The sequence below is a fragment of the Oncorhynchus gorbuscha genome, linkage group LG19, assembly GCF_021184085.1.
Source record: "Oncorhynchus gorbuscha isolate QuinsamMale2020 ecotype Even-year linkage group LG19, OgorEven_v1.0, whole genome shotgun sequence".
Classification (NCBI taxonomy): Eukaryota; Metazoa; Chordata; class Actinopteri; order Salmoniformes; family Salmonidae; genus Oncorhynchus; species Oncorhynchus gorbuscha.
The window spans coordinates 20,398,053-20,416,457 of NC_060191.1; the positions used below are offsets into that span (position 1 = coordinate 20,398,053).

The 18,405-nt window shown below is 41.9% G+C and overlaps 2 protein-coding genes across 3 annotated transcripts; both read right to left on the minus strand.

Moving 5' to 3' along the window:
* Nucleotides 1–662: 662 nt before the first annotated feature.
* Nucleotides 663–11,325, minus strand: LOC124006097. The gene is made up of 9 exons (XM_046315869.1): nt 11,299–11,325; nt 10,810–10,884; nt 10,085–10,372; nt 9,782–9,878; nt 5,516–6,425; nt 5,299–5,368; nt 4,862–5,036; nt 1,888–3,847; nt 663–1,440 (listed from the first exon to the last, which is right to left on the minus strand). The coding sequence occupies exons 2-8, from the start codon at nt 10,862–10,864 to the stop codon at nt 3,694–3,696; spliced, it is 1,749 nt and encodes a 582-aa protein (XP_046171825.1). The 5' UTR covers nt 10,865–10,884; nt 11,299–11,325; the 3' UTR covers nt 663–1,440; nt 1,888–3,693.
* Nucleotides 11,326–11,412: 87 nt separating this feature from the next.
* On the minus strand, nt 11,413–13,367 carry LOC124006044. Of its 2 annotated transcripts, none has more exons than XM_046315703.1 (4): nt 12,762–13,367; nt 12,249–12,665; nt 12,066–12,158; nt 11,413–11,835 (listed from the first exon to the last, which is right to left on the minus strand). In XM_046315703.1, the coding sequence occupies exons 1-4, from the start codon at nt 13,132–13,134 to the stop codon at nt 11,780–11,782; spliced, it is 939 nt and encodes a 312-aa protein (XP_046171659.1). In that variant the 5' UTR covers nt 13,135–13,367; the 3' UTR covers nt 11,413–11,779. The 2 variants fall into 2 exon arrangements, with proteins under 2 accessions (XP_046171659.1, XP_046171658.1); XM_046315702.1 differs by having other exon boundaries at nt 12,066–12,162; nt 12,762–13,366.
* Nucleotides 13,368–18,405: the final 5,038 nt, after the last annotated feature.

Below are 18,405 nucleotides of genomic sequence, written 5' to 3' on the forward strand. Positions count from 1 at the left end.
CTTCCAAAATCCGGGTGTTTATTTTGGTCATAATTCTATAACACCTATCCAATTTTCACATCAGGAGCATTTGAAATTCAGAAAAATACTTCAGTAAGTTAAATGTTATTAATGTGCAAAAGATGGACAGTATGTTTAAATGAAAAACATTTATTTCACTTTATTGCTATTACAAACTGGACAATATTTTATGCTAAATTGAACACCTGATAGAATAACGCTGCAAGTATGGATGATGAGAAGATACACCTGTAAGTTCAACCTGTCAGGAAACTCCTGAACATGCACAAACAGTGCCTCCTGTTGATAGGCTCAAGGACATCAATTTCAGAGATGAACCAGGTATCTATTCAGTCCTGAAACCGTTTGTTACCGGCCATGCTCAACATCTCATTTTAAGTAAGTGGTCAGTATGGAATGTCAAAAGAAGACCAGTAGCTATCCAAACTTGCCACCCTACGGCCTGCCCCTGCGTCGTCCCCTAGTTCCCCCAGGTGTCTGTGTTCTGGGGGGGTTGGCAGAGCTGTGTGGGGTTCGTCTGAAGGGAGGACATTTTGCGGGCACGACGGCGTCTGGATGCTTCTCTCCAAGCCTCCCTTTGCTGTCTCTGGGTCTCTTCAGGTAGATCTGATATCAGCACCCTCTTCTGATAATACCTGAAGAGAGAATGAGTATGAACACAGGCTCCACAACACAGATACAATCTCTTCTGATAATACCTGAAGAGAGAATGAGTATGAACACAGGCTCCACAACACAGATACACACACTAGGGCTGTCATAGTAGAACCGCCCAACCTTTGCTTTTGGAGAATGTGCTTATTTTCTCGTTTTCTAGGTATTATCATTGCACTGTTGGAGATAGAAACACAAGCAATTTGCTGCACCTGCGATAACATCTGCAAATAAACTTTGATTTGATAACCCGTCATAAATACAGATCGTACACAAATTGAAGCCTAACCCTTGGTGGACAGTCATTGTTTAACATTTCAGTAAATGTATTTATTTTGTTTGGAGTGGTAACCTTCCACATGGAGATTAAAAGAACGAATGACGCTGTTTTGCTGCTTTAAGTCATTTATTTATCAGGCCTCTATAACCGGCAGATGCTTGATAGAAAACATGAACATGCATGCAGCTGTTGCGCAACATTTAAAAAATACTATTATGGCTAAACAGAGTTTGGAGAGCACGCCTCTGTGGTGTAGTGCAGCTCAATCTACTTTGTCTTCTTGGCAGGTGGCTGTTAGTCAGGTTCCATGTCCTCTTCATCTCCCTCAGTTCTATCTTCATCGTCTTCTCCCACTTCCACATCTGCAGCCCTTTCGTCCACTCCATCCCCAGTGCTAACGTCACCCTCTTCTCCCTCTTGTCCTTCCAGGAGACTACCACTGGTGGCTACTGTGGAGTTGGTGGGGGGCTGGTTGACAGGGATATCTGTTTGAAGAAAAATGCAAGGTATTTTTTATGCAAGGTATATCTTTAATAAAATAAATTTGCATACATTCTGCAATCTTCACTTTGTGTTGCTACACAGAGGGGAGTTGTTGGTATATGCTGTTGTATGTATGCTGTTGAACGTATACTGACTGTACAAAACATTAAGGATACCTACTACCATACCCTGTTGAAAGGCACTTATTTTGTCTGTCCCATTAACCCTCTGAACGGCACACATGCGACAAAAGGCTTACAAATCCTTCTTTAACCTGCCTCCTCCCCTTCATCTACACGGATTGAAGTGGATTTAACAAGTGACAACAATAAGGGATCATAGCTTTCACCTGGATTCACCTGGTCAGTCTATGTAAAGAGCAGGTGTCCTTAATGATTTGTACACTCAGGGTATTTTGTGTATGCTGTTGAGAGTGGAGAGTAACTTACACTTCAGTAAAGAGTCATAGTATTTGAGCAGCTCCTGGAGGCAGTCCTCCTCCAGACCTGGCCGAGGGTTGGTGGGCATCATGACTTCTACTCCCAAGCAGCCTCCACGGAACTGCTACTCTATGAGGACGGACCTAAAGCCCAGAGCATGCACTTTCCGGAGCTGCAGAAGACAAAGGGGTTTACTGAATTATAATTTCAATCAGGTGGCTGCTAATCATAAATACAATAGGAATGAGTTAAATTCAAATGGAATAAAGTTAAGAATGTGTGGGTTACCATTCGGAAAAGTGAGTCCAGGAACCTGGCAACTTTGTTTTAAAGGATGGTCGGTCTTGTCCACTCTATCAGTGTCTTGTCCATTGCCTTATTTTGTAATTTGCGGTTTTTCTTGAAAGGCTGCACGGTTTTGCAGGTCTCACATATTTTAGAAGCATAATTTCACAACCTTTTGCAGTTGTCACACACCTTCGTTGAGCCATGAGTTGGTTAAATTTGATAAAGAATGAACAAAGAAACAAACAGAAAGGCGTCAAGGAGAGCACATGGTTAGCACATTTGATTTGACAATAAACAGAAGTTGCAGTCAATATTACCTCTTGAACAGGGACCCTGAGTGTGGCTTATTACAATCAGCTAGATTGGGTGGGTTTTGATAATATGATAGCCTTAAGCATAGCCTCCCCACTCCCTATTAATCCCATTCAAGGGGGAAAAAATCTAAATAACCTACTCAGCAGCAGAGCACACACATCAAGTACAGGTTGAAGGAATGGGGGATTAATGGAGATTTGATTTATTGTATTTAAACTTGTTTAACATTTTACAGTATTTTAAGGTGTGAAATTGATTAGCTACCAGTCAGAGAAATACACTGCACTGTCAGTAGACAAATTCCAATCCTCAAGATAGATCGGCAATGGCAAAATGCAGTTTAATCCAAAACAGGATGTTTTATCACAAATAAATAATATTGAAAAAGATAACAGCTTAAGCCCCCATGCAGTCTTTGTAATTATATTTTTAAATCACCACTTTGTCTAATGAATTACTGTGTTTATTTAATGAAAATTCCACCAACATATACTGTATGTTTAACCATTTATGTCCCTGAGCCTCCTTTGGCCCTTAAAATGCTCAGTCCGTTTGTGTGGGCGTTAGGAAACACATTTGAAGATACAGTATTTACATACACAGACCCGATTGGCTGATAGGATGGTCTAGAACCCACTCCCTTACGCAGATGAACAATCATTGGGCTATTATAATCAGATCATAATTTGGCCCACATCATGTGAGCCAAAAGTTCCATCCTACCTGAACAGGCTTAAATTCCAGGCAATTTTCAACAGCTCTTACACAAAACAGGCATCCTTTTTACCATTTCTGAGTTTTATTTCAACCTCTGTGTGGAAATATAACAAAAAGCAGGAAAATCCAGTTTAACTTCACTGCCCCTTTAACACTGTAGTGAAATGGGAACTGAATTTAATCACACTGATTTTATTTACAGTAAGTCAACAAAACGTTTTAAAGAAATCTGTCAACAACAAAAAAACACTTCCGGTAATCATTTAGAACATCATTATAACATAAAAGTTATAAAATCACGTTTCCCCATCACAGACAGGGCCAGCCAACAGAAACATATAACAATTATTCCAAGATGCATATCATGATAGATCTCAATTGCAATCTGTAGTGTTGATTGGTTGATACTAAACAAGAGCAACATTACAACATTTGAAGCTATTCATCATGTATGTGCATCCTTGTTTGTGTGTTTGCATCTCCTATGAAACTGGTTCACCATTCAAATTCAGTCAGGTCTTTGAGGAAGGTGGCAACTGCATCGGTCTTCCTTTGCACAACTCTTCCAGTCCTGCGGCTCACCCCGGCTTCTGAATCAAGGTATGAAGAGCATTTGGTTCCTTCGTTTGGGTTGATCCCTACTAGAAACCTAAACAGTCAACATGGAAGCGTTAGTCAATCCAGGCAATCAGGCATTGCTTTCACAACTCTTTCAATTCGGGTTGCAAAGCTATGGGTAATTTAGAAATCTAACAGAATCTTCAGTAATTTCGGTAATTAAGAGAAAATGTATGGCAATCTATTGTAACTTTGGTAATTTATACTTGAATAAAAATATATAGTATTCATTTTTTTATATATCTGTGTCCATATTGTACATGAGTTTCTAGTAGATATGGTTCAAGAGAAAAGAGCCTAATTAATGAAAAAAGCATCAACGATTTACTTTTTTATAACGGTCACCAGTTTGACGACAAAACATTGACAACAAATACATATGGGGCGGCAGGTAGCCTAGTGGTTAGAGCGTTGGACTAGTAATCGAATGGTTGTAAAATCTCATCCCTGAGCTGACACGGTAAAAATCTGTCGTTCTGCCCCTGAACAAGGCATTTAACCCACTGTTCCAAGGCCGTCATTGAAAATAAGAATTTGTTCACAACTAACTTGCCTAGTTAAATAAAGGTAAAAAAAAATACAAATTAAAAAAAATACTGACATAGTAAAATAAATAAGTGTGTAAAAATATATAAAGGCTACTTCATGCTGAAACCCTCATATGAAACACCAATGGTATTCACTAAATTAATGGTTTATATTTAGGATGTTTTACAGCTTTGTTTTTCTGTTTTAAAATATTCTTCTTTAATTATTTCATATATTTAAATGTGATAAGGCCACACAGAGGGCCAGAGATAATTACAGACACCTGTGATAATGTGAGGTACCCAAAAGGGCCACTATATGTATTATAATAGATTAAATAAAATCCTTGAAGATACCAAAAAGCTGGCAGTTTACTGGTAAACAAAAGCTTCCAGTAATATACCCTCCCTTTGCAACACTAGGCAAGTCTCAACACTGAGATGCGCAAAGATGAAATGTAACTGCAAGGCATGCAAGACAAATGTAAGTGCTGGATCAATAAATGTTCAATACTTGCCTCTGAATAAGCTCCAGTGTTGCTGAGGCTGTCTCCTGGTACTCTGTATTGAACACGTAGAAACATCCGAAGAGCACAGAGAGGGCAGCAGCAAAGTTGGACTGATTATCCAAAACACAGACCACTCTCCCCTCGATCGACACCATCCACTTAGATGAAGCCAGCAGGGAACTCCCTGAAGTATACAGTAATAATGAATGTGTTAAACAATATATATTTTTAATATAGGCCTACACAATATATTTCTGTTCCACCACAATTAAAGATTACAGTATTAGACTATAATTCATCTTATTGTTCTATTCTTCTGTGCAGTATTAACATTATGAAGTTAAGTACCAGTATGTATTTCTGGTGGTTTATCTAGCCCCACCTTCGACATAATCTGATTTATGAATATGATCATCTCCAGTCCATACACAAAACGCCATCATTACCAAGCATGATAAGTCTTGGAGTGGCCGGCAAATGCAACTGAGCCTCTACATCCATCCGGGTGTCATTCACCTACATTAAACACAAAAAGAAGAAGGTTGTTGAATCCTGATATGATCAATCATGTGTGTAAAAGCACAGTATAATGTATATAGTCCCAGTATAAAACAATCAGATTAGGTTTTTTATTTGAATAAAATCACACACACAATAACTTACATCAGCCAAAAGGAAGAGAGAGTCCTCTTTCTCTCTGAAGTGGGACAGCACCAGAAGAATGGCAGCACAGGCTGTGAGGTTTCCACTGACGTCACCTTCAATGTCATTGAGGAGACTTTGGATGCCTCTCCTCCAGTTGGGTTTCTGACTTCGGAAGAAATTGACAATGGTCTTTCCTTTGCTCTGGAGAGCATCACTGAGACAGCGGTCGATCTCAACTCCAGTGAGCATGTGGAAGTGGGCGCAGAGCCATCTCTTGGTAAAAAGAAAAGGCCATTGTTGCTTGACGTCACCAATGCTTGGGGCTGGCCATGCATTTATCATGTGGCGTTGGTTAATGTACGTAAGCCTCATGAATTCATCCACGTCTCCCCTGTCCACACCTCTGGGGCTTGCACTGTTGAAAATGGTGGCCATAATCTGTCTCTTATTTTCCAGGGAGTCAGGAGTTTCTCCTTCTGGAAGGTCCTGTGGGTGCCAGTTTATGCACCCATAACTGTCCACTTTTGTTCTTGCTGTTTTGACTTGTCTGTTGCCGTTTTCCCCTTTTTTGCTCGTCTTGGGTCTGCGTATTCTATTTTCAGTGTTCCGGTTCACATGCTCCACTCTGGTCTTTATTTGGGTGAGCAAGGAGGAGTACCTTCTGCTAAGCAGTTCCCCTTCTTTTGACAGGTCTGCAAAGCTCTGTGGATATTCTGAAACTATAGCTTTGGCAATTTCTGAACATACTTTCTTGTTGGGGTTGAGGCAGTGTACACGCATTGCATCAACGGTGATCCTCACCATCAGCCGCCTATCTGCCGCCTCGACTCTTCGTCCCTCTGCAATGGCTCGCCTGAGGCTTTCAGGCGTCTGCTGCCAAGGGACATGAAAGTTGCTGATCCAATCCTCATCATAATCATCATCCTCCCTAAAAAGCAATACCAATTGCATGGGATAAATTGATGGTTGCTTGTGTGGCAAGTGTTCACAGTGCTATACAAAGCCAATATGTTATTATATGTTTATTTTTGCCTGAGCCAAGAGGATTTGGTACCTCCAATGAATCCTGGTAGAGAATAATTGACAATGATGATGGGAGGCTCTTGTAAAAAGTCAATTTTCTTTCAAATTTGACCATTCGTCATGTCCTCATTAGCAACAAAGTGGATCATTTTGTACTGGTCTTTCACCGTTGACAGTCCAAGAATAGGTGTCAGTCTCTTTGATAGGGATCTACTGACAGAAGCGTATCCTGCCTGTTGCATCGGAACCAAGACATCTGAGCTGAATTGGCTCAACATAGTGTCCAGTTAGACCATACACCTTTTCCACTTATACTGTATGCAGATCTTTCGTGACAATCAATGCTTTTTTAAATATCTATTAAAATATTTGAATGAAAATATCTGAGTGTCTCCCGACAGTGAAGCACGGTTGATTTTAACACAATTGTAATTTATCAGACGCTCTTATCCAGAGCGACTTAAAGGATCAATTAGGGTTAAGTCCCTTGCGCAAGGATACAGACACATTTTTCACCTAGTCAGCTCGAGGATTTGAACCAGTGACCTTTCGTTTACTGGCCCAACGCTCTTAACAGTAAATGTGTTTTTATGTGAAGTACAGTAATGTTACAGTAATATAACAGCAAGCTTTATATTATGGATGATTACAGTATTGTTTTCCCGCCTTGAAATAATGTCCTATACTGTAATTAGGGATGCACGATATATCGGTGAACATATCGGAATCGGACGATATTAGCTAAAAATGCCAACATGGTATCGGCCGATGTCTAGTTTAATGCTGATGTGCAAAACCGATGTCAAAGCTGACGTGGATAACTATATAACGTAATGACGCCACGTAAAATTCTGCACCACGCATGCAACACAGCATTCCTAACCTAGCCCACAATGTCTGCTGTGTGTATCGAGCAGTCAACAAGTCGAGAAGTCCTTTCAAAGAGTAAGAACATTTCTGCGAGACAACTCAAAGGCAAAATCTATTGACGCCAAGATAATTGAATTCATTGCCCCTGACAATCAACCGTTCTCTCTCGTGGGTGATGTTGGCTTTCGCCGACTGGTTGAGCACCAGTACACACGTTGCTCTACCAGAGTTACACAGTAATAGCGTCACTGGTATTAGCTTCACGACATACTATGGAACGTCGTTTGGGTCTTTGCATGTCAAAAAATATATAAAAATAACACTATTTGACGTGTTAAATAAGCTTTTAATTTGACACGTCAAATAACAGTTATATTGTAGAATGTTGTGTGTTCTGAATTTGCACATGCAAGCCAAGCGCCACCACTACTATCAGTAGCACTGTCAAAGCTGTACAGAAGAAGTCTGCAAAGAAGCAAACACCGGCCACGAACGATGTGTATACAATAGCGCGTTGGTAATAAAGCATTATTTGTTCAACCATAACTTCTGGGGTAGCTAGGTACCTTTAGCTCGGTACCAAGCTAGCACCAATACAACCAGCCTGAAAACAATGACTAGTACAAATTGCAGTCATTTTCATTATTCTTAGAAATGATTTAAGAATACTTGTGAGTAAGTATTAGCTAGGTAGCCACTTCTTGTTCGCCTATTGAAATTGAACTTCAGTTCATGAAAATAAATAGCTAGCCAGCTACTTAACCCTGTTGCCCAAAGCTAATGTTATAAGCAGCCAGCTAGCTTCATCTGGCTAGTGACGTTCGACCGGACTGTGGACCCGGGTTATGTGTAGTGAAGCTAACCACAATAACGATTAAGCACAATAGTGGAATTTGTTGTTTGCCTTCAAAATAAAAGTACATCTTTGAAAGTGATGCAGAAGGTGGAATCATGCCATATTTAGACTAAATAATGTCAAACAAGGTTGGAATGTGAATCAATGAGATGGGGTATCAGTCTACTCGGTGACACCCACAGAACAGAAATGTGAAAATGTTACGCAAATATTAGCATTGTAGCTCTTATCCTTGGACTGTGACTGTGTGAAAACACCTCCCCAGTCAACCTATTGTGTGTATTGACATTCATATTGCACTGTACAGCTTTACCTAAGGATTGGGGATCAATGAAATGGGGTATCAGTCTACTCAATAAATACCCAATATAGTTTTCTACAACAACCTCCTCAGAGTTATCACACTCAAACATCCATGCAGTATTGTTTTTCCTAATGAATAGTGTTCATATAGACTGACAATAAATGTGGTTAAATTCACAGTTGTTTCAGAGTACTGCAATAAGAGCTACGACGCTAATGTTCTCTGGGTGTCACTGAGTAGACTGATACCCCATGTCTGATACCTGAGACTGATACCCCTATTGTGGCTAATCCTTAGTTTGCAGCCATGAGCTAGCTAGCTTTTATGACCAGCACTGTAGGTGCGCGAGACAACTTTACCAGCATCATAGCATACGTATCAATGAATCGTTGTGACATATGAAATACGAGTGATAGTTATTATACATTGATTACACTATGTAAAAAATGTATGAACGCGTTAAATTATTATGTGACGTGCAGTCATGTTCAGGTCCTGATTGGTCAACAAGTTTATTTGACACTTCAAATAGTGTTATTTAACACACAAAGACCCAAATGGTGTTTCATAGTATGAGAAATCCTGGTTGAGAATGACACGACTGAACAAATAAACAACGAAACGGCACAGCAAGTAAGTGAAAGAAATAGGTTTTGATGTTTTACTGGTAATGGGACATGCGTAAATTCCAACAAAATCAGTTAAGAACCGTTTCTTATTTACAATGACGGCCTACCCCGAACGACGCTGTGCGCCGCCCTATGGACTCCCAATCACGGCCGAATGTAATACAGGCTGGATTCGAACCAAAGACTGTAGTGACGCCTCTTGCACTGAGATGCAGTGCCTTAGACCGCTGTGTCCACTACTAGAATGCTTAAAAGGCCGCAAAAAAAATGTAATATTGGTATCGGGGCTTTTTTGGCAAGGAAAATATTGGATATCAGTATCGGCCAAAAATGTCATATCGGTGCATCACTAATTGTAATGTAATCTACTGTGTTACACTGCAAAACACACTGAAGGTATTTTACTGTGGATTTGTGACAGTCTTTCACAGCACTGATAAAAATTATTGACAACCCAGAATCCAGGCCTGTCAAAACACTAAAATATGCTAAACATGTCAGAAATATTACATGCTCCATGTTTTGCAAGACAACTTAACTAAATTGAATCACAATTTAAGTGTAATTGTGGACAGCCAGACTGTGTGGATGAAAGGTCATACCTGCATTTTGCCCTTTCCTTGTAAGCCCGCAACTTCTCAGGGTCAGCACGGATTCTCTCTCTGTACTGCCGCTGTGTCTCTGCGCTTGACAGCCTCCCTGATGTCAAGAGACAATAGAACCGTATTGTTATTGGCACGATCCTCTTAAACCTGAATTTAACTTGGAGTTTACCATGAACTGCATAGCAGACAGTTGTTTTTAAATCCATAAGACCCCTTACAACTTTACAATAACCCTCACTACTACACTATAAAAAAACAACAACAAACAGAAAAGGACAGAGACAAGACACACAAGCATACTTTTCACACGCTCTGTCGATGTCTCCTCAGACAGTTCTGAACGTCTATCGCCTGGACTCTGGCTACCAGCAACAGAAGACGTTCCATCAGACTCTTTCCCCAAGACGTGCATCGGGCCTAAGCCCTCCTGTTGTTCCGCAATGCTCTCCTCACTCATCTCCCATTTGATGTAGAAGGACCCAGTGTCAGCAGGCTCCTCTTTTATCACTGGGCTGGTGACTGGAGTGGCTGATGGGGACTGGCCTCTGGTTCTCTCTGCTGAAAGCCCAGGAGTCCCTGCATTGAGACCTGGGATTGAAACAAATACATTATATCTAAAGCTGGGGTTGGTCTCAAACTGGCCAGGTTTGAGCATAGACATGTTCAAGTAGCCTTTACCAGCAGATCAGTTACCATGAACAAGAAGATGTCTCATCATAGGCGTTCCAATGCTAAATGGGGCAGTAACTAGTACACAATGATAATCTGCAGAACATATACTGAGGCAAGTAGGGTAGTTAGCTACATGACCTCATGAGAAAACATTTTCTGTCGTGTACCAGATTTGTCCCAGTATTGGCAATGTCATAACTTTAGCATATGGGGAATATCAACTATGAATGCATTCATCATATCATAGTGTTTATAATGATGTACACACTGACATTTATGCACCGGTGACCTGAGTGGGAATGTACAGTATTATGAACTGCTGATAACCAAGCAATAAGGACAGAGCTACTCACTGGGGAAATCCATTCTCCAATTAGTTTCGCTTCCCACCTCGTTCTCATTGCACATCGGTTTCCCAAAATCTCTTCCTGGTGAAAGTGCAGAAAATTCAAAAGATAGGCCTACTCGAAATGCTGTTAATTCCTCTTCAGCTTTTTTAAGCTTACATTTAAGCGTTTCATTTTCTTTGTCCCTCTCGGCCACCTTCCTTTCATATTCCAGTATTTTGGTACTGTTCATATTGTAAATAACATCCATGACAGTATTTACCGCTGTTCTGATAGCATTTTCCACTGCACGAGCGTTTTCTTCGTTTTGTAAACAGGAATTCATTGCTCTACTAGGGAGATTTTTAAAAAAAAATCACCCACACAGCCTAACGCTACCAAGTTTGCTAAATTGGCCAAGTCACTGAGAGTGAAGCAGCAATACCAAAGATACTGATAACTAGCTAGCTAACCCTTTTGTCTGTGGCACTGTAACGTTACTAGCTAAATGTTTACCTGGCAGTTCACTTCCGCCGCGTTGAACGCGCGCATCACGTGTCAAATATGTTTGTGGTAGCTCAATCACAGCACCATCTAGTGGTAAATCAGTGAATAATCAAGTAGCAATAGTTGTACAATGAACTAATTTATTGACATTTCTAAAAAAAAATAACATACAACATTAACAAGCCCCAACCAATTTATTGAATAACTGGATTGTTAGAATATGATACCGAAATCATTCCCTCAACAAAGGAGATATCAACAATTATGATCCCCAAATCCCCATCTTTGTTCAGTAGCCTAAACTCATCTGTACAGGCCTAATCCCCCCCCTACCGAATTCTATCCTACTGCCTGCCCCTGCAGTGCCCCCTAGTCCACCCAGGTGTCTCTGTGTTCTGGGGGAGGTGGCAGGGCTGTGTGAGGTTCGTCTGGAGGGAGGACATTTTGCGGGCACGACATCGTCTGGATGCTTCTCTCCAGGCCTCTCTCTTCAATCTGCGGGTCTCTTCAGGTAAATCTGATATTGAAACCTTCCTCTGCTGATTCCTGGGGAAAAAAGGAGTGAGTATGAACACAGATATTATAACAAATACACATTATCACAACGTTAAACATGTTGCATGCTCTGTTTTCAAATGTCTATGAAATTAACGTCTCCATGCAGGACAATGGAAATAAAATTAATTGTATTCACGTTAATGTCAATATTCTCCTCAAGACTGTATTGAAGGTGGACATCCAGACTGTGGCAGTGAAAGGTACTGTAATCTATTTACCTGCGTCGTTCCTTCTCCTTGTAGGCCCGGAACTTCTCAGGGTCAGCACGGACTCGCTCTCTGAACCTCCGCTGTGTCTCTGCGCTTGACAGCCTATCTGAGACAATAGAACCATTTTGTCGTTGGCATGATCCTGTTAAACCTGAATTAAAAACATATATGTATATAATTTCACATGCATACTTTTCAGATGCCTGGCTGGTCTCTCCCCATACTCATGTCCACTCTGGCTACCAGCAACAGGGTGAGTTCCATCTCTTTGCATGGTTGGCGTTCCACCCCTCTGCTGGGCTTCGTACTCTTTTCCCAGGACGTGTGTCGGGCCTAGGCCTTCCCGTTGCTCCCCAATGCCCTCCTCACTCATCTCCCATTTAATGTAGAATGTCTCAATGTCAGAGGGCTCCTCTTTTATCACTGGTCTGGTGACTGGACTGGGTGATGGGGACTGGCCTCTGGTTCGCTCTGCTAAAAGCCCAGACTCTTCTGCAGAATGGGAGGAAGGGTTCTGGTGATGGGACATATAAATAGTTGATGCCCCAGTGGGAACAGTTGTGACTTTGCACGGGGAAAAAACCTGTGGAGGAGTACTTCCATCAAGACCTGTGATCAAAACAAAGATATTTGGACAAAAACAGGGGTTGGTAAGTGTATGTCAAAGTTAAATATTGGGATAAAATCAATTGGGACAATACTCACTGGGGAAATCTATTCTCCAATCAGCTCTGCTTGACACCTCGTTTTCATGGCAAATTGGTTTCCCTCTTTGCATTTCTGGTGAAAGTGTATAAGTGCTTGACCTGACTTGATGACATTCATTTCCAGAAAATTCAAAGGAGCCTCGCAATGCTGTGATCTCTCGTTCTGCTGTTTTAACTTTGCGTTTCAGCGTTTCGTTTTCTTTGTCCTTCTCGGCCAACTTACTTTGATATTCTTGTATTTTGGCACTGTTGATACTAGAAATAACACTCACAACAGTATGTATCGCTGTTCTAACTGCATGTTCGACTGCACGAGCGTCGTCTTCATTTTGCAAAAAGGAGAACGTTGCTCTACTATGGAAATAATTCATTTTTTTTTCAACATGAAAGCCGGCCACTAAAGACTGTATGTGCACCCAGCAGTGCTATTGGACCGCTTCTAACGCAGGTTAATGAGATAATAACAAATTGGTAAGAGAACGAACCGGCGGTATTTCAAAAGAACACGTTAATAGCAGATAAAATAAGACAACAGACACAGTTCATGTTGATTATCTCCAAACACCATTCACTTCCGCATGTATTTTAAAGGTGGTGGCGAAGTCACAGCGTCGTCTAGTGGTAGCTAACTCAATACTGATTTTGTTTCAAGTTTCACGTTTTAATGTCACATGCGCAAGTACAGTGAAATGCCTTTCTTGCAAACTCAAAACCCAACAATGCAATAATCAATAACAATGTATCACTAGAAAGGAACACACGAGAAATACTAATAAGAAATATGAAATACACCGTAAAGCAAGTAAGTAAGCATACTATATACAGGACATATTTAAAAAGTCAGTTCCAATACTATGCATGTGCAGTGATACTGCAGTGATGGAGGTAGACAGGTATAAGTGTAAGGGGACTAGGCAACGGGATATAAGATAGACAGAGTAGCAGCAGCTTGCATGTGAGTTGGCGTGCGGGTGTGTAGAGTCAGTATAAATGTATGTGTGAGTGTTTGTGTGCGTGTGTGTTGGAGTGACAGTGTGTGTGAGTGTGGTGCCCTGTTAGTGTGCATAGACATGGCAAATATAGAAATAAAAGGGCCAACTTGGAGTAGCAGCTTTTCTCCACATGATGGTAGTATACAGCAAATAATATGGACATAAGGGAAGAAAGTTGCCCATTGCTCCAATGCTGTAGGTACCAGCCTTTGACGGACGGTCCATCATATATGCACAGGTGCATTATATCATCAAAATAAAGCCAGAAAGTTTTATGGGAATATCTTTACAAATTGATGTGGATATATGCATATAATGTGGTTTGCTGGCTCATAGCATTTCAGGTTATGGATATGCATGGAAATCTAAATCAATTGTTGTGAGCAGAAAGTATGGGATAGATTGGGGTGGAATTACAAGTCTAACAATAGACAACCAAAAATATAACATGAAAAATGATAGCTTTGGACATTTCTTGATCATTAGAAGGATGGACCAATATGAGGTAAAGTCAGGTATGCTGTATACATATCCTGCTTAGGTCTTACTGTCTGACTGAAATAGAAAAGAAACATGGAGTCATCACAAGTGCAAACACAGTCACAGCATGTTCTTTTTTAGCCTTTTTGTTACCTGGGTGTTAGGGGAAGCGTTCTTTTCATTAGAAGTGGCTGAAATGACTCTCCCAGGTCTAGGGGCTTTAACGCTCTTGAGGCTGCTTCACCAAGTTGTTCTGTGACCCGGATACTAAAGCAAAGTGGTGGAGGTGTCTTATCGTGGTGGGTGGAGGACTTGTATGTTGAGAGTAGTTGGAGGTGGTAGGGGGGAGATATGCAGTCTTGCAGCTGTGCATGTGCTTGTGTGTCCGTGTGTTTGAATAAGGGGGGCAGAAAAGATTGAGAAGTGTTGGAGCAGAAAATCTCTCTCTCCCTCCTCTTTTCTCTCACTCCTTTTCTCTTTCTCTCCCTCTGTCGCTGGGCCAGACGTAAAGCAACAGCAATTTGCGCGATTTCACAGCTCACTGGGTCCCTAAAACTCTGACTGCCCTGCAATGACAGAGGGAGAGGAGGAGGAGGAGGAATGAGGAAGAGGGCAGAAATAAAGGGATGGAGAGGCAGGGTGGTGGCGAGGGTAAATAGAGGAGGATTAAGAAAAGCAAATGAAAAAATAACAGAGAACATTGTATAGAGATGGAGGAAGATGTATTATAATATATACATATGTTTGGCTAAATGTGAGGGCAGGGCAAGATGTGTACTGTATTGTGACGGAAACAAGAATACATGCATGTGTAGCACTGATCCAACACTGAAACTGTCAAACCTTGATGAAGATATGGGGCTATTATATTCCCATCTGTAAGAGACTCCATTTTAGTTAAACAGTGTAAACAGTTTGGTATCTCAGGTCTATAAGGAAATACTTGGACATTTCATAAAAATACTATGGACCTTTCTGGTAATATGTGTAAGAAATAATAAGAGCCATTTTGGATGCTAATCCAAGCATCTGATCCGGAGTCCTAATCCGGTCATCGCTCCATGCCCTCTTAGACATCAATAGGGTTCCCTTTGGGTGGTCATTACCCTGCCAAGTGTCTGTCCTTTGGAGCAGGGTCACCCTCGAGACCCCTCAAGGACCACCATCAACTTCTGAAGACCTGCACCGCACGAGGTTAGCGCGGTCACAGACACATTCTTAAACAGAGTCACAGACCGGTATATATACAGACCAACTTTTCCTTTCTTCATTTAACTTCATACAGATAGAGGTTGTCTTTGTCAGTGGCTCATGACCATGGTCAGCTATTCTTAAACACCTTGCAGCAGGCATGCAGCGGAGGATTGAGACCAAGAGACTAATTTCCATCCTTAAGTCAAATCAAATCAAATGTATTTATATAGCCCTTCGTACATCAGCTGATATCTCAGTGCTGTACAGAAACCCAGCCTAAAACCCCAAACAACAAGCAATGCAGGTGTAGAAGCCTTAAGTCTTTCAGAACCCCAGACTGCGAGTCCAGTCGAGGGATAGTCGACACTCCGAACACCCTCTCTCAAGACTCGAGGGCAGGGAAAGCCGTTAAGAGGCTGAGCAAGAGAGAGAGAAAAGAGGGAGCCATTGAGATAAGAGGTGTCACCTGAATGCTTTGTCTTGAGAGAGTTAAGAGTGGGTTCAGGGGTGGTTCAGGACATCTGGGCAGGGTTTGAAGGGTCAGCCAAGGGACAGGAAACCCTCCTAATCCCCCAGCTGGGCCTGGAGGAGAGGATTTGGCCCCACTCGCCCCCCTGCCCCATTCCCAACACCCACAACAGTAGCTAATTGAGCCCCACTCTGATCACAGCACTCCCATGCTTTCACAGGCTTTTGGAGCGCAGCCTGGAAATCTGTGCTACTGTATCTGTTATGGTAGATTGATAACATCTATGTGCACAGCATATAGGAAGTCTGCGAATTGAATTCTAAGCACTTCACACAGATGTACAGATGGCTGCAAAGGCTTTGAATATGTTCTGCCTTCCTGTATGCATACAGTTAGACACTGTTGGCAGGCATGTTAATAATATTGATAATAAGATAGGCGGATGGATGGACTTAGAGTTCAATGAAGGAATAGAGGGCAGTAGTTTGTATACAAAGATGCACAAACATAGCTAAGACAGGCTGGTACACTGGCCTTGAGCTCGTGTTGTGTGGCCTCTCTCCTCTCAAATAACTGCCCCTCCCCCTACATGGCATTACCATACAGGCCGAGGGGTCAAGTGAAGGTGCTGTCCTCCACCAGCCAACTGGAAAACTAAAGAGTTCAGAGGTCATGGATAAGCAGCCCAGTTGGCTGGATGGTCAGACAAATCAAATTTACATCATATTGTGTTCCCTCTTAAATCATGGTACATATGGAATTAGGTTGGAAGACTGCACATTTAATTTAGTTTATCCTGGTACTTGACCAAAATATTGATAAGAAATGACATTAGATCAATTGACAATGCTGAATTATGTTTTTAAAATTTTATTTAGTTTATCTGATAATATCATGCAAAATTATTTCAACTTTAGTTTGCTGGTTCTCATCAAATCAAATCAAATGTATTTATATAGCCCTTCGTGCATCAGCTGATATCTCAAAGTGCTGTACAGAAACCCAGCCTAAAACCCCAAACAGCAAGCAATGCAGGTGTAGAAGCAAGGTGGCTAGGAAAAACTCCCTAGAAAGGCCCAAACCTAGGAAGAAACCTAGAGAGGAACCAGGCTATGTGGGGTGGCCAGTCCTCTTCTGGCTGTGCCGGGTGGAGATTATAACAGAACATGGCCAAGATGTTCAAATGTTCATAAATGACCAGCATGGTCAAATAATAATAATCACTGGCAGAACAGTTGAAACTGGAGCAGCAGCACGGCCAGGTGGACTGGGGACTGCAAGGAATCATCATTTCAGGTAGTCCTGATGCATGGTCCAAGGGCTCAGGTCCTCCGAGAGAGAGAAAGAAAGAGAGAAAGAGATCATTAGAGAGAGCATACTTAAATTCACACAGGACACTGGATAGGACAGGAGAAGTACTCCAGATATAACAAACTGACCCTGGCCCCAGACACAAACTACTGCAGCATAAATACTGGAGACTGAGACAGGTGGGGTCAGGAGACACTGTGGCCCCATCCGATGACACCTCCAGACAGGGCCAAACAGGAAGGATATAACCCCACCCACTTTGCCAAAGCACAGCCCCCACACCACTAGAGGCAAGGCCGAGTATAGCTCACAAAGATCTCCGACACGGCACAACCGAAGGGGGGGCGCCAACCCAGACAGGAAGATCACATCAGTGACTCAACCCACTCAAGTGACGCACCCCTCCTAGGGGCGGCATGAAAGAGCACCAGTAAGCCAGTGACTCAGCCCCTGTAATACGGTTAGAGGCAGAGAATCCCAGGGAAAGAGGGGAACCGGCCAGGCAGAGACAGCAAGGGCGGTTCGTTGCTCCAGAGCCTTCCCGTTCACCTTCACACTCCTGGGCCAGACTACACTCAATCATATGACCCACTGAAGAGATGAGTCTTCAGTAAAGACTTAAAGGTTGAGACCGAGTTTGCGTCTCTCACATGGGTAGGCAGACCATTCCATAAACATGGAGCTCTATAGGAGAAAGCCCTGCCTCCAGCTGTTTGCTTGGAAATTCTAGGGACAATTAGGAGGCCCGCGTCTTGTGACCGTAGCGTACGTGTAGGTATGTACGGCTGCACCAAAGTAGAGATAGGTAGGAGCAAGCCCATGTAATGCTTTCTAGGTTAGCAGTAAAACCTTGAAATCAGCCAGTGTAGGGAGGCTAGCACTGGAGTAATATGAAAAAAAATTTGGGTTCTAGTCAGGATTCTAGCAGCCGTATTTAGCACTAACTGAAGTTTATTTAGTGCTTCATCCGGGTAGCCGGAAAGTAGAGCATTGCAGTAGTCTAACGTAGAAGTAACAAAAGCATGGATACATTTTTCTGCATCATTTTTGGACAGAAAGTTTCTGATTTTTGCAATGTTACGTAGATGGAAAAAAGCTGTCCTTGAAACAGTCTTGATATGTTCGTCAAAAGAGAGATCAGGGTCCAGAGTTTTATTTGAGACAACTGTACAAACATTAAGATTAATTGTCAGATT